The sequence below is a fragment of the Platalea leucorodia genome (assembly GCF_965183815.1).
Source record: "Platalea leucorodia genome assembly, chromosome: Z".
Taxonomy (NCBI): Eukaryota; Metazoa; Chordata; class Aves; order Pelecaniformes; family Threskiornithidae; genus Platalea; species Platalea leucorodia.
In genome coordinates, this window is record NC_138858.1 from 88,450,179 (window position 1) to 88,468,096 (window position 17,918).

At 54.0% G+C, this 17,918-nt stretch overlaps 2 protein-coding genes across 2 annotated transcripts; one reads left to right on the forward strand and one right to left on the reverse strand.

Annotated features, from left to right (window-relative positions):
- Nucleotides 1-426: 426 nt before the first annotated feature.
- Nucleotides 427-7,103, reverse strand: LOC309602391 (MOB kinase activator 1A). Its single transcript, XM_082335927.1, has 6 exons — nt 7,021-7,103; nt 4,432-4,598; nt 3,303-3,396; nt 1,488-1,621; nt 1,203-1,366; nt 427-548 (listed from the first exon to the last, which is right to left on the reverse strand). Exons 1-6 carry the CDS (start codon nt 7,032-7,034, stop codon nt 471-473), a joined length of 651 nt encoding a protein of 216 aa, XP_082192053.1. The 5' UTR covers nt 7,035-7,103; the 3' UTR covers nt 427-470.
- Nucleotides 7,104-9,674: 2,571 nt separating this feature from the next.
- On the forward strand, nt 9,675-17,568 carry LOC309602390 (bifunctional methylenetetrahydrofolate dehydrogenase/cyclohydrolase, mitochondrial). The gene is made up of 8 exons (XM_082335926.1): nt 9,675-9,773; nt 12,354-12,538; nt 13,437-13,559; nt 14,026-14,178; nt 14,263-14,370; nt 14,757-14,849; nt 16,187-16,312; nt 17,121-17,568. Exons 1-8 carry the CDS (start codon nt 9,688-9,690, stop codon nt 17,258-17,260), a joined length of 1,014 nt encoding a protein of 337 aa, XP_082192052.1. The 5' UTR covers nt 9,675-9,687; the 3' UTR covers nt 17,261-17,568.
- The last annotated feature ends 350 nt before the right edge of the window (nt 17,569-17,918 follow it).

The window sequence follows — 17,918 nt, forward strand, 5'->3', positions numbered from 1 at the left end:
AGCACTTCCAAAAATAAGCTGAGCCGCTCTGCTGTCGCCCAGCAGAAGCACACCCTGGGCTCGGCCCCAGCTGGGCTCCTCACAGGCCAAGCACTGTGTCCGTGGGGGCCAGAGGAAAACTTTGCCTCCAGGAGTAGAAAGCAGCAGTGCAGCACTTGAACTTCACCCCATGCCTGCGGGAAACAAAAGCTGCTCCAAGTCAGAGTCCCATCCTCAACCAGACTCGAGCTCATAGCCTAGAAAACCAAGTGGACTACATGGGGCCACTCGCCACGGCGCAGCCAACACCCTCAGAAACCACACAGGCTGTGGCGGCTGCTGCACGGTAGAAGCGATGCTTGGCCTCCGAGACCGATGCCGCTCGGAGCGCTGTCTGGCATCTCGGGGCTTGCGTCGCTGAAGGTGAAGCATAGGAATGGCTGGCGTACAAAGCGGAAAGGAGCAGCCGAAAGGGTCCCCCCGGGGAAAGTTTATCTGTCCTTGGAGCCCAGCTTCTCAATCAGTTCCTGCAGAGGAGCCAACTCCCGCCTGTCGATCAAGTTGAATTCCTGGTAGGGAAAAAAAGAAACAACAACACAAAAATTAAAGGCATCTTTCAAAGAGCTGCTGGAAAAGATGTCCGGCCACCCTACGCATGCCGGGAACTCGCCATGTCAGTGCATGCCAGCTTCTGAGAGAAACACCAAGCGGGCATTACTGCAGCAGCTGCCTCTCCCATTTCTCTGCAGAGAAATTCTAGCATTTCAAGACAACAAAACTTTTTCTGCCATATCACCAAGTACCATGCTGCTCTGCATGATGAGTCACACGTGCAGTCACGGAACAGGCTGTTAAAATACTGGCAAGGAAAAAAGAAAAAAGGTGTTGCTGCTATTTCTGCATCAATTCTTGAGCTACAAAACCCCCAAGTTCTCCTCTGAGCCTGGTTTCTTTTGCTGCAGACTGGTAGCTAAAACCTGACAGGGAAGTTCAAGCATTTATAGCCACGCTTCCTGCAAAAAAAACCACCACCACAAACCCACAGCACTGCAGCTGCACAGTTCGCGTGGTACGGAGAGCAGGAGCCGAGCGTATCTTCCAGCACGCGCTACAGCTGTAGATTTTCAAAGAGCGAGAAGGCTCTTAAAATCCAGCTCCCTTTAAAAGCAAACAGGAACAAGAAACTGCAGAGGCAGGTGACCAGCCACCATTTTGCAGCTCACCTGCACAAAGAAGATAAAGTGCTTGAAGGAGGTGTTGAGGTGGGCCTCCTCCTGCAGCCGCATGACGGAATCGAAGTGCTGGTGGTAGATATGGGCGTACACACGGAACAGCCGCTTCAGGATCGTCTTGGCCACCGACATGAAGTTCTTGGGAAAAGGGACGCCTGAAACGCACCAACGCACACAGATAAGTCCTTCAGTTTGGTCAGAGGTACCAAAGCGAGATGTTCCGGCAGCATCTCGGGCCCGTATGTGCAGCCTGCTGCGTCACGCAGCTGCGCTTACCGATCTTTGAAGGGAAGAGCGTTTCGTCATCCAGCTGGTCCTGCACCCACGTCATCAAGTAATCAATGTACTTCGGAGCCGAGCACTTGATTGGTTTCTTTATGTTGGTGCCGTCCGCCCAGTGGTACTCATACCTGCGGGGACAGAAGGAAAATAAATTCATTGCTCTGAGAGGAAACTTGCATTTTTGCATCCCGCGGCTTCCTTCTTGTCTCAGTAAGGAGTGACACTGCAACACTCATACTCAAAAGCGACGAGAGCAGCGCTTCGCCTTTCTGAGTTTCTCAAGCGCAATACAACAGAGTCAAGAGTTAACACCTCCATCCCAACTGCTGCAGTGACCACCCTCGGGGTTTGACCCTCAAAAGTGAACTTCAGCTTTGTGGCAACCTCCTCTGACGTCAACATTTCCTTAAAATGAGACAAAAACTGGCCAAAGGGGAAGTGTCAGGGCCATCGCCCACCACCTGAATTAATTCACTTATGGCCTTCAGACACCCTCCGGGAATTTGGTGCTCCCTCTTCCCTCAGACGAGATGGCTGACTTCCCCAAGAGACCATCCCTGGGGCCACACATTAGCCAAAGGCTTTTGGAAGCCACCATCTCAAATCGACACGCGTGCTTATCAGTCCCACAGCTCCTCCGGATCGGGGCAGATGTTGACTCTAATGCTATGCAACAACACAAGGGTCTTTCTCTGAGATATTTTGCAAAATCCTTCAAAAGCAGGAGGAAAACACCCATGTTTCAACTGTTGCCTCTTGACTGGTGACAAGCAAAAACAAACGGTGCCATTTAAACAGGAAGTCGTTACAGGAAACGTCCCCAAATATAGAAACGGGAACTTGCAATCTAGATACTTCTGGATAGGCGAGTGGGGCAGGATGTTCCACGGCACCCTACAAATACTGCTCACCGGCCAGACTCCACACTGCTACCCCAAAAAACAGCGAGCCTCGAGCAACCTTACAAACGATACCCTGCTGCAGCTTCACCTCGACAAAATACACAAGCGCAGAACCAACATGTAATCTTCTCCCTGCAGGTATTCACACCTCCTAAAAACAACGAGGCGCCCCAAATACACCTTTGCTATTTCCTTTCCAGGTTCCACGGTGCGGCATAGGGATCGGCAGGACCCAAAAGGCACTTAGCCATTCCCTACTGCGTGTACTGGTCTCTGTAAGCGTGAGGTTCCCTTCCCAGCTTTAACTCTGCAACCACGACAGCGTTGGGCTGCGCTCTGCTCCCTGCACGGCCATCGCAAGCGCTGTACAGTAACCCGACCCAGGCGTTCGCCTGCCTCACATCCTGCCCCATGCTGGTAGCAGCATCTTCAGAATTGCTCATGCCGAGAAAAACCACGCTACAGCCTCTCAGAGCACCAGCTCTGCGAGACGGCACATCGAGAGGTTACTGTGAGACTTTGACAGCAAGACCAGATGCTTCCGGTTAAGTTAGACCGCTCATTTTCCTTAAAACAAACCATTTCAGCAACACATCTTTTTGGTTTCCAAACAACATACGGACCTGATCAACAGGCGGGGTGAAAAGATATCCCCACGCATGCTTCCCCTAGACAGATATTCAACACGCCAGACAAACAGCTACCGATGCCACGCAGCCTCCCTAACAGACAGCGTGGCTTCGCGTGCAGGTAAACGACGCTGGGGGAGAACCACGCTGCACCTCGACCTGATCTGGATACATCCTATCCTCTTTTTAGCTTCTTTCTACGTATGCTTGAGCAACCCGCGCACCCACCTACTTCCCCACATTTAAATTGCGGCCGTAGACCGCAGTAAACTGCTTACCTTGGTCCTGCGGACATGACCGGACAGCTCGCCTCCGTGCAGAACTCCGTAATGGTCCCGTACAGCATGTTGATTTGGTTAAAGAAATCCACCGCTGGAAAGGAAACGCATCAAGTTTACTCAAAGTGCAAGCACAAAACAGACCGGAGCACCGGTTCGCTCTCCTGCAGCTGGCGCAGCCTCCGAGGATTGCTGTGGCGGGGGTGAACGTGCTGCAAAGCTCTCAGCAAAAACAAACATCCCCCTTCCGTACGACGTCACGTCGACGATGACTTCGAGACATTTTGACCATCTAGGAATTTGAATCGCTCCATCAATTTTTCACCCTCCGGATACTGCCCCCAGCCGATTTGTACTGCATCAAGCACTACTTAGCTTTCCACACCTTGGAAACAACTGCTTTAGGTTCCAGGCACCTTTAAAAAAACCCAGCACCTCAAAACCCTCATCGGTTTTGGTAATATAGGAGACATTCCTTAGGTTGAACACTTATGGCCTGACTTACTGTTTTCCATTGCTCAGAACTACTTCTTTCTCCTCTAATCTCCAAAGAAACAAAAGTTCAAGGCCAGGGAGAGCAACTGCTACAAGCAAAATAAGTTTGTAGTATTTGGCTTTTTAAAGTGTGCATGCAGCAATAATAAAATGAAAATAGAAAACAAAAAAGAAACTCCACAAACCTAGAGTTCGGTAGAGAATACAGTTCCACTTTTTCCCTGGACTATTCGCTGTCACCATTTTTGCAGCCAACAATGCTGACTTTGTAATTCCACATATCAATATTCGAGGCTTACTCCCCAGTACAAAAATAACCATTCACAAACCTAATCACCTTTGCAAGTCTGAACTCAAAAAAATCCCACCCTGAAACCACAACAGAGCAGGTTCGTTTCTTGCTTTTTGCACGCTTCCGGAGCACAACGCCCCTTCGATGCAGCGCCCGTCTGCCGTCGGCACGTCACGCCGCTTACTTTCCTTTTATCCCAGCTTGGTTACCTAAACAAAGCATGCCTGGGATAAGAATTTCATTTGGGGAAGTTCTAGGTTCTTCTAAGGATTAAAAACAGTGATTTTTGGTTTTCCCACTCTACCTCCACGCTCGGGCAGATCCCTCTTTCATAGAGCTTACTATTAACTGCGATCCACTCGTTGAGGTCCTCTCCCTCCGGCAACATAACCGCTTGTCTAAGGTTACCACTCCCCAGAGTCGCTTCTGCATGTTTCAGGAGTTCATACTGATGGGAGCCTTCAGGAATGTTTTTCTTGGGTTTGAATGTTTTCGAAGATCGACTCCCACTGACAAGAGAGAAAACATTTCCAATTAGTCCTTCAACAGCATTCCCTTCTCAGAAGCATTTCCCATATTACCCTCGCCATCCGATACTTTTAACCGGGGTGACGCTGGCCCTTCCCCGTTTCCCCTGCTGTAAGGGGGAACAGATCCTATCTGTGGGCCGAAGCGTTTCTGACGGCATCACACAAAAGCCGCTTGCACGCTTCCCTCTTTCGCCTACCCCTTTTAAAAATCACAAACATTCGGTGCAAAGGCCCAAAGACTCATCAAGCAACAGTTGCTTTTGATCACGGAAAGAAAAGCCCACGTAACCCCGCCAGGGAACAAAACGACCTGCTGACTGTCACTAGGTCAGTTTGACAGCAGCAAATATTAGACACTCGGCACTCCAACACACCATAGGAAACAGCTTGCTAAAGATAGTGACTTAATAGACTCCAGCCCTGAAATGCAAATCATCATTGTAATCTTCCCTTGCTGCATCCTACGGACAGCTGCGCTCAGCAGCCGAGCTGTCGCACAACTCCTCGCCAAACTACCCTCCGTCCCTCCAACGGGGCCAGCAGCACCGCAGCCTCTCGCCGAACAGCCAACATTGCCAAAACCGGGATGAATTTTCATACCTCTCAACCACAAAACATTAACTTTCAGACCACGCCAGCTCTCTGCTTCCAAGCGAGGGTGATGCAAACGACAGGACAGCCAGGGCCAAAGCATGGCTCGGGGGAAATGGGCTTCTCTGGCGTGTGCCGCTGGGCATCGCTGGCGTCCTGCCCCCATTGCACGCAACCGGACACATTTGGCTGGCACGCGCCTCGCGGCAGCTTCCTGGTGCAACCTTACAGCTTTGCACGCTCTCTTTACGTGCAACTCTCAGTGCGGAAATAAAAGACCTTTAGATCTAGCTCGCTCTTAAACCATGCCGCTGCCTCCTGCTGCGGCCAAAACGTAGGCCCAGCAAATTGCTGACCTGAGGCAGAGGGTTCCAAAAGGCAGACCCAGCGCAGCATCAACACTAGGAAGAGGCTCCCCAGCCCCTTCTGACACCACAAAACGCCTCCAGTCCTCATCCACAGCACCTACCAGGCCTTGAGAGCCAGAAGCTCTCTCACACTTTACAAGCCTTCACATCTACGATGTAGGTACGCAACAGCCCACCCCCTATAGTTCATTAAAGATACATTTTTTACACCATGTGCCTGTAGGCCTACGAAATTAACACCATTCCCCCTGCAATCAGGCCGGCCCCACCTCACATGGGGGCAGCCCCTCACACAAACACCAGCCAGCACCAAAAGCCAACACCCTTTGCACTGCACCAGCACTTGCCCACAGGTGTAGGGTAAGGCCCACCCAAAGCCCACCCAGATGGAAGCCCCACACCCACAGGATGATGGCCTCCTCTTTTCTGGCCCACCCCACATGCCCAGAGCCCCCTCCCAACTCCCAGGGCCTCTCACTAAGGCAGAGCATCCCTGCAGACACCCCCACCCCTCAGGACCTGCCCCCGTTCCCCTGGAAGGCCAACCCTTCAGATTCTCCCCACCTCGGGAGGAATTAATCCTCACAAGACAACCCCTCCCCAGAGCCTTCCTCCTAAGACTAACCCCCAAAAGGCTTCCCATCCCCTCAAACACCCCCCAGAGCCCCTCCCCGTACCCCTCCATAGCACTCACCCAACATGGGCACTCCGTGGGGTGCCTGCCCTCCAGGGCCACCCCGCTCCCACTGCTAGCCCCCCTCCACATCCCAGCCTGGGACCCTACCCCTGTAAGGCACCCTCTATCACCCCGCTGCTGAACCCCCTTCCTCCAAGGCTTCCTCCCAAAAAACACTACACCCCCAGGGCTCCTTCCCCGCGTCCCTCCAGGGTCTCTCCCCAAAGTCTTCCTCGGTCCCTCGTACATCCCCGGGGACTCTTTTCAAAGCCTCTCCCCCTCCACACACACCCAGGGTCCGCCCCGAAGCCCTCCTCAAGCCCCTCTGAGCCCCCAGGGCCTCTGCCAGAAGCCACCCAGGGCTTCCCCCTAAAACTTCCCTGAAGAGCCATCCTGTGCCTCACCACAAGGCCTTCCTGGGCACCCCCGGGGCCACCGTCCCCCCCAAAACCCTCCTCGGAGCCTAGGACTTCCCTCAGGGCCCCACAACACCTTCCTCAAGCCCCCAACCACCACCAGCACGCCCCTGCCCCGGGAGCCCCCCCCAGAGCCACCCCAAAAGCCTTCCTCCCCCTACAGCCCCTCACAGACCCAGCCCCCGCGGCCTCCCCAGACGCTTCCCCCCACGCCAAGGCCTCTCCCAGAGCCTCCCCCAAGCCCCTCACACACCCCCTCCCCTCCGGAGCCCCTCCCCGAAGACCCTTCTCTTCTCCCTCACGGCCACCCCCGCTCCGCTCGGGGCCTCCCCCGGGGCCCGGGCACTCACAAGAGGAAGCTCATGGCGAGCGGAGCCGGGGCGAGGCGCCGGGCCGGGCTGAGGCGACAGGGGCGGCCCCCGCTCCTTGCGGGCAGCGCCCGCCCCGCCGCCAACTCTCGCGAGAGCCCAGGGAGGGGCGTCATGCCGAGGGGGCGGGGCCTCGCGCGGCACCGTCACCACGGCAACAGCCCCCGGGCCTGGGGACCCCCCCCGTAGGGCTGGGGACCCCCAGAGCCCCCTCCCCAGGAGCCTGGGGACTCCCCTATGGGGCTCGGGACCACCAGAGCCCCCTCTTCGTGGGCCTGGGGATGGCCCCGTGGGCCTGGGGACTCCCCGTGGGCCTGGAGACCCTCAAAGCCCCCTCCCCAGGAGCCTGGGGACCCCCCCGTGGGGCTGGGGACCCCCAGAGCTCCCTCCCCATGGGCCTGGGGATGCCCCCGTGGGCTGAGGACCCCCAAAGGCCCCTTCCTGAGGGCCTGGGGGCCCTCCCGCGGGGCTGGGAATCCTGCAAGCCCCTTCCTCATAGGGCTGGGGACACCCCCGCGGGGCTGGGGACACTCAAAGCCCCCTCCCTATGGGCCTGGGGACCCACCTGTGGGGCTGGGGACACCCAGAGTCCCCTCCTCATGGGCCTGGAGACCCCCCCGTCGGGCTGGGGACCCTCAAAGGCTCCTCCCCATGGCCCTGGGGACCCACCCGTGGGGCTGGGGACCCCCCCATGGGCCTGGGGACACTCAAAGCCCCCTCCCTATGGGGCCGGTGACCCCACTGTGGGGCTGGGGACCCCCAGAGCCCCCTCCTCATGGGCCTGGGCAGCCTTCCACCATGGACCTTCCTCCCCCAGGGTGCCCCCCCAACTCACAGGTGCTTGCCCACACCCTCCAACCCTCCCCCTGACCACCACCATCTTATTTCAGCACCTCCTTTTTGGCGTCACACCAGGCTGGACCCGTACACCCCATCCAGCCCCCTGACCAACTTCACAGGTTGAAATTACCCCCAAACATCCTAAAGTTTGTCCAACCCTTTTCCCAGGGCTGATTTCTGCAGGTTTTTACCCTTTTTTGCAGCCACATGACCCCTCCAGCTCTTGTCTTAGCAAGGAGCTGCTGTTATTAACCTAAGTAATTAATTTTAAAACCAGGGAGTGACCGTGACCACTCTAAACAAGTTGAAAACTAAAATAAACACCATGAGGTTATTTTAGCTCACAGCCAGGCTGCCTCCCACCGCTCTCACAAGCGGCATAGTGTGGAGCCGGCTCCGCTAGGGCATGACACAGGGACGGTGGCTGGTGATCCTCTGTGTTTATTTGACACTCAGGGAGGTGTAAAAACCTCCCCAGACTTTACCAAGCACGTCAATGACTTCAGAATAAACCTCCAAGGCCGCTTTTCACAGCTGAAGGGGTACACAGGATAAAGCTAAGGAGAAAAAACACGCAGGGAACGGCTAAACCCGTTCAACACGGGTTCCCAAGGACTCACAGACTCTTCTTTTATGTCTCCTCCATGCAGGTTTCTTGCTTCCTTCTCTGCGATACCAGGGAGCATCACTTGCACCCATCCCGACCCGATCCAGTGCCGTGGGCTGGCAGATGCCTCACGGCACCTGTCAAAAAATAAGTTAATAGCATTTAGTTTTGCACAAAAGCATTTAATTTTTCCACCTACAGAGAGCACAGCCAGAAACGGCGGAGAAACGCAAACGGTGAGTAACGGCTCCCTCTCGCCGTCCATGGATGCTGACGGCCCGTCACCCCGCGCCTGCTCTGGTGCGGGATCTGGCTTCGTGTCCTGCTGTGTCGGGATGGCTGGGAGCTGGGAACACCTGGAGTTGGGAGCACCAGGCTCGCCCCCAGGTTTTGTGATGCTCGAGGAGGGGTGGGACAACACCAGCGACCTCCCGCCGTGGAAATCTCCCCTATTTTTTAGAGGCTAAACTGCCTCTCCAGGTGCGTGCATCCTTACTCCCAAACCTAACGCTAATCCTAAACTCAATCTCAGTCCGGTTTTAGACATACTCATGGTTCCGTGTTTAATCTCATCCCGATCCCAGACTCGAGCCTATCCCTAGCCCGAGTCCCAGCCCTAACCCCAATCCCCTATTTAGCCCTAACTCCAGTCCCAGCTCTAACCCCAGTCCCAGCCCCATCCCATTCTCCTTCTCAGCCCTAATCCCACCCGAACCCCAACCCAAACCGCAGCCTTAAACCTGAACCCCAGCCCAGCCCTAATCCCGACCCCAACCCCAACCCTGACCTAACCCCCTGCCCCGCCCTGGCCCCGCCCCTGGCCCCGCCCCGCGGCTACGCAACCCGCAGCCCCTCTTGCAGCCCCTCCTGCCCCCCCGGGCCCAGCCAATGAGCGCCGCCGTGCCCAATTAGGGAGGAGAAGCCCCACCCGTCTCCACCAATCACGCCCCCCCTCCTCCTTCCGCCCCGCCCACCCGCTCTCCCGAGCGCCTCTCTCCCTCTACCCCAATCGCAGCCGGGGAGCGCCCGCTCCGTCCCGCCCCCTCCCTCTCCGCCACCATTCAACTCTCCCCTTCGCGCCGCTCGCCACCGCGATTGGCTGCCGCCGGCCGCGAGGAGGGGCGGGGCCGGACCCTCCGCGCTATATAAAGCGGCGGGGGCGCGGAGGGGTGCACTGGCGCCTCACGTCTGTCGGTGCCGCGATGGCGACCGCGCTCTGCCCGCTCCGCGCCCTCGGCCGCGCCGCGCTGCGCCCCCGCGGCCGCCGCCTCCACCTCAGCGCGACCAGGTACGGCCCGGCCCGCCCCGGGCCGAGGGGGTTGTGTCGGGAAGGGGGGAAGCGGAGCCCGCCCGCCTCCTCCGCCTGATCCCGGCGCAGGGCGGGTTGAGGAGGGGGAGGCCCGGCCCGGCCCTCACCCACCGGGCCGGGGTAGGCCCGGCCCTCCGCTGTCGGTACCGGGAATGAATGAGGAGGGCCCCCAGCGGCCGCCCCGGGCGGTGCAGGCTGATGAAATCCCGCTCCCGCCTTGCATGGTGTCTGCCGGGCTCCCGCCTCTCCCCCCGCAGGGGGGCACCGGGCCCTCCCCGCGCCCCCAGAGGGGCCTCTCGGGCCCCAAGCCCCGGCCTCACCCCGGATTTAAGCAGTGTGAGGGACCGGAGACCCCCGAGCATCCCGCCCGTGCCTCTGGCCGTGCACCAAGTGCCTTTTCCCCCTTCCATTTCTGCACCATCCCCGTGGGTTTTGCTCTAACGCACCGAAACAGCCCTTGAGGCAGCTGCTGCTGCTCGGGGGCTTTGGTTTCGCTGCGGTTCCCTACTCTAAACAGAGCTCCGAGCTCTTACTTTGGCTTCCCTGTAGCTCACAGGGGGGGTGCTGGTGGTTGTCCCCATCCCCTGGGAGCCCAGGCTGGGCACCCCGGCCTCAGGCTTATGTAAAGGGAAGATTCAGGTAGACTCTTGGCATGAGGTGTCTCTGATATAACGAATTCTCCATCCCCTAGCTTGCCAGGCACTCATAATAATTCCTTTTACATCTAAATAGACATATAGTAGTTTAGCGCAGGTTTAGCTCTGAAGCTAAAATTAGAATTAGAGGGCCAGTGGGCTCAACTGGTCTGGAATGGGGTTTTGCTGGTTATTGCTAAATGAGTTGGACTGGGGTGATTGCTGCTAGTGATGAAGTAGCACTTAATTCCCAGTAAATAAAGAAAACTACATATTTGAGTAGGTCAAGGATTGAAAAAGCACAAAAGATCCTCTGCATTTCTGAGTATTCAAGCAAAAGGCTTTCCTACCTGGTGTGGCTCTCGTGGTGGCTGTCCCCAGTGGCAACTGTCCCCAAAGCTTCAGGATTGTACCTAGAGAAGGTCAGAAAACAGCAGTGTTGGACTTAGCGCAGGATCCTGGTAGGAGAATGTCTGTACACCAGGCAGACGATGGATTTTTGAGGAGAAGCTGCAGCAATTCGGCTTGCTTCCATTGGATGGTGTGGTGCAGGGAGGGTTGGAAACTGTGTTTGGTGCTGTCGGGCTTTTTCCCGTGGGTCAGTCATCTCCTGGATTCCTGTGGGAAGTTGAGTAGCTTGTACAGTTGTGATGTATATTGCTTGGCAATTGCTTCAGAAATAGGCTGGTCCTTGTGATTTGGGAAGGCAGCATAAATGACACAGTAATGCTGTGGGGAGCATCTTTGCCTGCCCCGGCTCAGAGGCAGGAATAATTGGGCAAGTAAGGTGCTCGTCATGAGGCCTTGCAGCAAGGCAAGACTTAAATGCTGTAGTGAGGTCTAGAAGTGAAGCCTGTGAAGGTGAATCCTCTCACAAAAGGACTAGTGAATGAGAATGACGTTCAAGTAAGAATTACAGTGATTACCTGAAGGAAAAAACCCAGGCGTGAGCAGTGTGGACAGCCTGTTGTGAGCGGGGACCTGCAGCCGTGGCTTCCCAGCTAGCTGTAGGTCAAGCCAGCCTTTGTATATACTGCAGGGTGTCCAGTTGCCTGGAATGCATTTGGCAGTGACTGGATATTCCCATTACCAATTTAGACCAGGAATGCATGCGAGGAGCTGTTTTGACGTGGTTTGACCAGGCAAATGTCCCTTCTACTCCAACTAGACGTCGGAGTCTGCCAGAGGGAGTGGAACCACGTACTCCCAGCCCAGCTTTAACAGCCTGAAGACACGACGGTAGCTGTGGCAGCAATTACTTGAGCAGGGGAGGGCATGAGATTGGCTTGCGCAAGGTGCGAGCTGTGCTAGATGGGCCGATGGTCTCGCTGAGGAATTTGTGGGGGACGAGGATCTTGGGAACGGCACTCGCTACAGAAGCGCAGCACGCTGTGCCTCCCACACTGCGTCCAACAAGCCAGAATTACTCAATAGCCCTCTTTGGCAGTGGACGTTTCACTTAAGTGGAGTGAGTTCTGCTTTGTGTGAGTTCTGCTTTGTGTAAGTCCTTTTTAGTGAAGCTGTCATGCCTTCACAAGGAACAGATGACCAGCTGTCTGGAAATTGAAGCTAATAGTATCTTAGCTTGAAACACGCACCAGGTGAATGATCTGTATGGACTCTTGGCCTTGTAAAGCAGAATAGTGCATACGCTTTCTCAGGCTGCACAAATAAGTTGGTTCCTCCAGCAGTCTTGTTTGCTGATCCTGGCTTTGGGTAGCAGAGCTGTAAACTAAGACTGACATATGCTGCTTAACATGATTTGGCATAAAGGTGCAATAGGTTTGTACGGAGCTTGAGTAAAAGAGCCTTTTCTGCCCTGGCTTGCAGTTGGCATCTGTTCTTCCTGGTCTGTGTTGCACAGAGCTTGGATTTGATGGTTATAACGATGCTGACTGCTTTGGTAACACTTTCTCTATTGCAGAAATGATGCAATTGTGATTTCTGGAAGGAAGCTGGCCCGTCAGATCAGGCAGGAAGCCCGTCACGAGGTTGAGCAGTGGGTAGCAGCTGGAAACAAGAGGCCTCACCTCAGCGTTGTTCTTGTTGGTGAAAATCCAGCGAGTCACTCCTATGTACTGAACAAAACCAAAGCAGCTGCTGATGTCGGTATGTCTTGTGCTCTGTTCTGAAAAAGTGGAGCAAATGACTGTTTTATCTTGCTTTAGTTGGGAATCCTCTGTGCTGGAGGCTGGGGGAAGCTTTTTGGGACACATCCACTTGGCAGCTTTTCACCTCAGCTGCATGGCAGTCCACGTTGGCCCCAGCATTTGCTGTGACTCTTCTGGCTGCCTTCATTGTTGTACTGAGATCTAGTTAATAAACATGGTTCATATGTGCATTGTGCCATTTGTATCCTTTAGGGCAACATCAAGCTCTGTAGTTTGGATTTTCAGTCTTCCTAGGGCCATATAAAGTGCAGACAGGGCTCTGATTTGCCTCCTTTCCTCAACTGCCTGAGATGCAATCATTCTTCAGCAGCCTTGCCACCCTGTGACTCCTTCTAATCTTGCAAGCCAAAGTCCTGCTTGGTGTTCAGCCAAGTATGCTTCTGGAGAAAATGTGCTGAAAGGGGCTAGGGGGCAATAAATGATTTAATTTCTCCTTGGGTTCTGTGCTGCCAAAGCCTTCTTTGGAGCTGAGATTTTTTAGGCTAACATCCCCTTCTTACTGTGTCAAGAGGGACCACAGGATGCGGATTGCTTCTTCATCACGGCACACTTTGGTTAGGTTTCTCCCTGCACTCAGAGGATCTCTGCTTTCAAATAGTCTTTCCCAGGTCATTAGACCAATACTAATGGTCCTTAACCATAACTCGAAAGGCTTGTGAAGGCCTCCAGCCTGGAAGGTGCTTGTTGTTACACAAACCATGCAGTCCTTGGTGTATGCCTATCAGATTTGGTAGAGCAATGAAACAGGGCAGCTTAAATCTGCATGGATTAAGAAAGTGGCTCTCCTGCTTGCGTACATGTGGCTCTCTAATGTGCCGCTTTCAATGATTGTGCAGGAATCAGCAGTGAAACCATCCTCAGGCCAGCTTCTATTTCTGAAGAGGAGCTGCTGGATTTGATCAGCAAACTCAATAATGATGCCAATGTGGACGGCCTGTTAGTACAGCTTCCTTTACCTGGTGAGTAGCTAGATTTCAATCTGTTTCACTTTTACATAAAGCTTTTAAGGGTTTGTATGTGCCAGAAGGAGGAGCAGCAGCACAAGGGCTATCCTGTGACATGGGAGGTGGCACTCTGCCATGATGCAGCTTAAAGAGGTTGATGCAGCTACTCCATCACACAGCTGCCTGTATGAGTTAAGTTGCTGGGGGTCACAGAAATCTGTTCTTCTGTAGGGAGTTTCAGCTTCCAAAGCCTGAAACTTGAACTCGGTTGTGACACTGAGGCTGCCTAAAAATACCCTCTTGGCATTAGTGACACTGTGGTTCCAGTTCCCTTCTGTGGGAGCTGTTAGCCTTGAGCTTACTAGAAGTCTTGAGCTTCCAAACTCTGAAGGGGTTGGTGCAGCAGGTCAGGGCTCTGGCTGACTGCAAAGAGCAGGTTTTTGGCTGATCCCTAGGGTTAAAGCTTTTTGTTCGCTTCCAGAACATATTGATGAGCGCAAGATTTGCAACGCTGTGACTCCAGACAAAGACGTTGATGGCTTTCATGTGATAAACGTGGGGCGCATGTGCCTTGACCAGTACTCCATGCTGCCGGCTACCCCCTGGGGGGTGTGGGAGATCATTAAGAGAACTGGTAAGCTGCTCCTGCAGTATTTGGCTGCTGTCTGGCATAACTCCAGCTTGTGTTTGTCTTAAGACTCCATCTTGTCCTCTGCAGGCATCCCCACACTGGGGAAGAACGTGGTGGTGGCTGGCAGGTCGAAGAATGTGGGCATGCCCATCGCCATGTTGCTGCATACGGACGGCAGGCACGAGCGCCCGGGAGGTAGGGGCTTGGTCGCCTCGGAAAAGAGCATGCCAGGCAGCTGCGGAAGGAAGCCCTCAGCCTGTCACGCTGGCCTCTTTGGGCTCTAAACCAGTCCCAGGAGTGCCTTAGGGACTCTGGCACATCACATGGGCTGTGGTCAAGGCTGAGGAGTTAACTCTGCACATAATCAGTCTTGTAACATTTCAGAGCCTTCTTCAGAGAGTCCTTGTCCTCTTCCATCCCAGATCCCTCCCTCTGACTTTGTAGGCTGTTCCCTGGGGTTGGTCATCAGGCTCTCATGTTCCTGATAAATACATGGGTGGTGTTGAAGAGGAAGACTTAGAGAGGTGGCTGTGTTTGGGTAGTACATGTGAATTAAAGCTCCAATGTAACCACTCCTGCAGGTGATGCCACAGTCACAATATCCCACCGCTACACTCCCAAGGAGCAGCTGAAGCAACACACGATCCGTGCTGATATTGTGGTAGCAGCAGCAGGTAAGACCTGACTCCAGCAGCACAGCCAAGGTGCACAGAGGGTGCCGCACTGTGGCTTGTGTGGTGTTTCTGATGGAATCCTTGCTTGAAGGAGACAGTCCTGTTGGTATTGAATGTCCTGGGGCCTCCCTAGCTGAAGCAGCTCTGGTGGCTCCTGGCTGATGGCAGCTGCCCTAGGTGAGGGCTAGGACCGCAGGTGAGGGGCTGTTTGAGCCAGCCAGTTAATCCTGTGATTAAGCCTAGGAACCACATACTTGGTCTTACTAGCAGAGCTGTTTGTAGCTTTGCCTTTGAAATGTAAAATAACATCTGGCAGGAGGGGTTGGTGTGCCAGCGAGCACCTGATCATATCTAGAGAACAGCTACAGGCAGGCTCTGTTACACGTGCAGACAGCTCTGTATTTATGTGGGGAGGAGGAAAAAATATCAAGGTAGCATCTGCTTACCTAGAGACAGTCAAAATGCTGAGGGACAGCTGCAGTGCTGCCTTCAGAGGACAAGGAGTCACTCAGGTGTGCTCTTCTCCAGGCTGTACCCTTGGTGTGGAGGTAGCTCATCAGCAGAGGAGTTGAGCTGAGTTGGGGTGTCTGTTTGGCAGCAGAAGCTGGGTGTGGGCCTGTGGGGAGGGAGGAGAGAAAACGTGAGTTGGAAATTGGGTATGAAGAGACAAGGTGCCGGAAGGATTAGCAGTGGTGTTGAAGGTGTCGGTGCATGTAATGATGGCAGAAGTGCTGCTGGCAGATAAATCGCCAAAGGTGATCAGCAGACCAGAGGAAGGCTCGCATGAAAGAGTTAACTGAGCAGAGGGTGGGAAGGAGTTCCTTGGCTCAGTCAGCTGGGGAGGCAGTATCTGGCAGAACCAGACAAACACACCCCAGCCTGAAAGGGTGGCTTAGCTGCAAGCTGCTGCTCCCCACCCCTGTCATGCTGGGGGTTTTACAGCCCCTGGGTGAAGTCAGTGCCTCTGCCAGGCTGGGTTGTGGTGGTCTCAGACACTGTTTCAGCTTGCTGACTTAGTGCAGGTGCAAAAATGTTGCTGGAGCTGTGGGAACACACACAGCCACTGACTTCAAATGCCGGGTTATCAGTAAACTACTCAAATTCCTGATTGAGCTGAACATCAAGGGGTAGCGCTGGATTGTGCAACTGTGGGTAGACTTGCATTTCATAGAATGATAGGATCATTTAGGTTGGAAAAGATCCTTAAGATGGAGTCCAACTGTTTCGTGAGGCCGGAAGGCCTGGGTGGGTCAAAACATAATGTGAAGATGGGGTGAGGAGGAGCAGGGGGGCTATTAGCACCACCATGAGTGTGCGGGTCTGTTTTCTCCTTGCAGGCATACCCAATCTGATCACAGCTGATATGATCAAAGAAGGAGCTGCAGTGATTGATGTGGGGATAACGAGAGTGCAGGATCCTGTCACTGCCAAATTGAGGCTGGTTGGGGATGTGGATTTTGAAGGTATGGAAAGGCTCTGTGTTGGGTTCCTGAGCATTAAACATCAAAGGTGCTGGGAAGGGGAGGAGGAAGTCCTGGTTCATGCAACTGAGCAGATGCAGACTGATGCTTATATTCTCTTGCTTGGTGCATCCGATATGGTACCATATGCAAGGGTGCAGCCTTCCTGTAGTATGCCATGGGAAAGCTCTGTGCTGCAAGGCAGAGGAGACTCACCCTGAGTCTAAGCAGTTCGGTTGCTTTGCCTCTCCTCCAATTCATCACACATACTCCTGCTTTTAAATAAAGACATGCAGAACTTATTTACCTTCTGGCTTGCTATTCACTGGCCTTGCTCACCACTTAGCTGCAACGGTGCACAGACAGGCTGTTGCGATCAGTCCTGTACCTCCAGGTGCCTGGTGAAAGACACTGGAACCTCCTCCTGGAAGAAAGAGAGAGGGCGAATGTTCAGGCTGTTAGTACTTCATCGTGGCTGCCCTCAAGGGCACATGTGAAGCCCACATCTAGTCTTGGACTTGACATTTCTGTGCTAGAAATCCCGCTATTGGACCTTGCTTTTTGCTTTTCCCCCAGTTTGGGCTTTGCAGTTAAGCTTGCTCAGTAGCAGGGATGGACAGACTACAGTGCTCTGTCCTGCCCTGCCTAACAGGGGGAAAAAGTCCACCTTGAGAAACTACTATTCCTTAGCTGGCAATCTTGAAGGAATTTGAGCAATGTTAGACTGGTTGCAGCTTCACACTGGCCAGCCAGCTTGATAAGTGTCGCTGCTCTTGACTCACATGCTGAGCTCTAGCTTTCCTTTCTGCAGAGGTGAAGAAGAAAGCCAGCTACATCACTCCGGTCCCTGGGGGAGTTGGGCCTGTGACAGTTGCCATGCTGATGAAGAACACCATCATTGCTGCCAAGAAGCTGTTGAAGCCCGAAGAGCTGGAAGCATTAACTGCTTAATGTGGGACTCTAGCACTGAAAACAACATTCCAAACTGACTCCCAAACAGGCCGATAGAAAATGCAATATTTTTATTTATTGTGTTGGAAGTGGAGTTTCCTGTTCTGAGGTCATAGATATTTATTGGAAGCTGAAGCATATGCACAGTAGTCATACTAAGGTGTAAGCATCTACACTCCTGGCCTACTCATGCTAGCAAAGCTGCTTTATGTTTAAGCTAGGAAGCCGGCCCTGCTCTTGCAGGTAGTAGGCAGTGGTTGGGGTCCTGGGTGTGCAGCTCCCCCGGGAGCTCGCTGTGGCGTTAGCAATCCTGTGGGAGGTCGAGCGCTGCTCCATGGTGCAACACCAATCGCCTTCATGGTTCTGTTCTCACAGTCTGCCCGGACTGCTTGCGTTTGACTTGTGCTGAAGTCTTCTACTCAGCGCTGGATGCTTAGTGTGAGTTAAGCTCTTCTGTAGCAGTTACTTGAAAAAAAAAAAAGCCATATGTCTGTTCTCAGCCTGTCCGGGGCCCTGGGCAGTGGTGGATCTGTTGTAACATGTACTTCTAGTGTGCAGCTACGTTGTTTTTTTGCTATTTGGATGGTGACTTTTTTAAAAGCCTTTTTTTCTAACCAAAGAACAATGGTGGGGAGGGGGGTTGGTTGTTGGTGTCTAC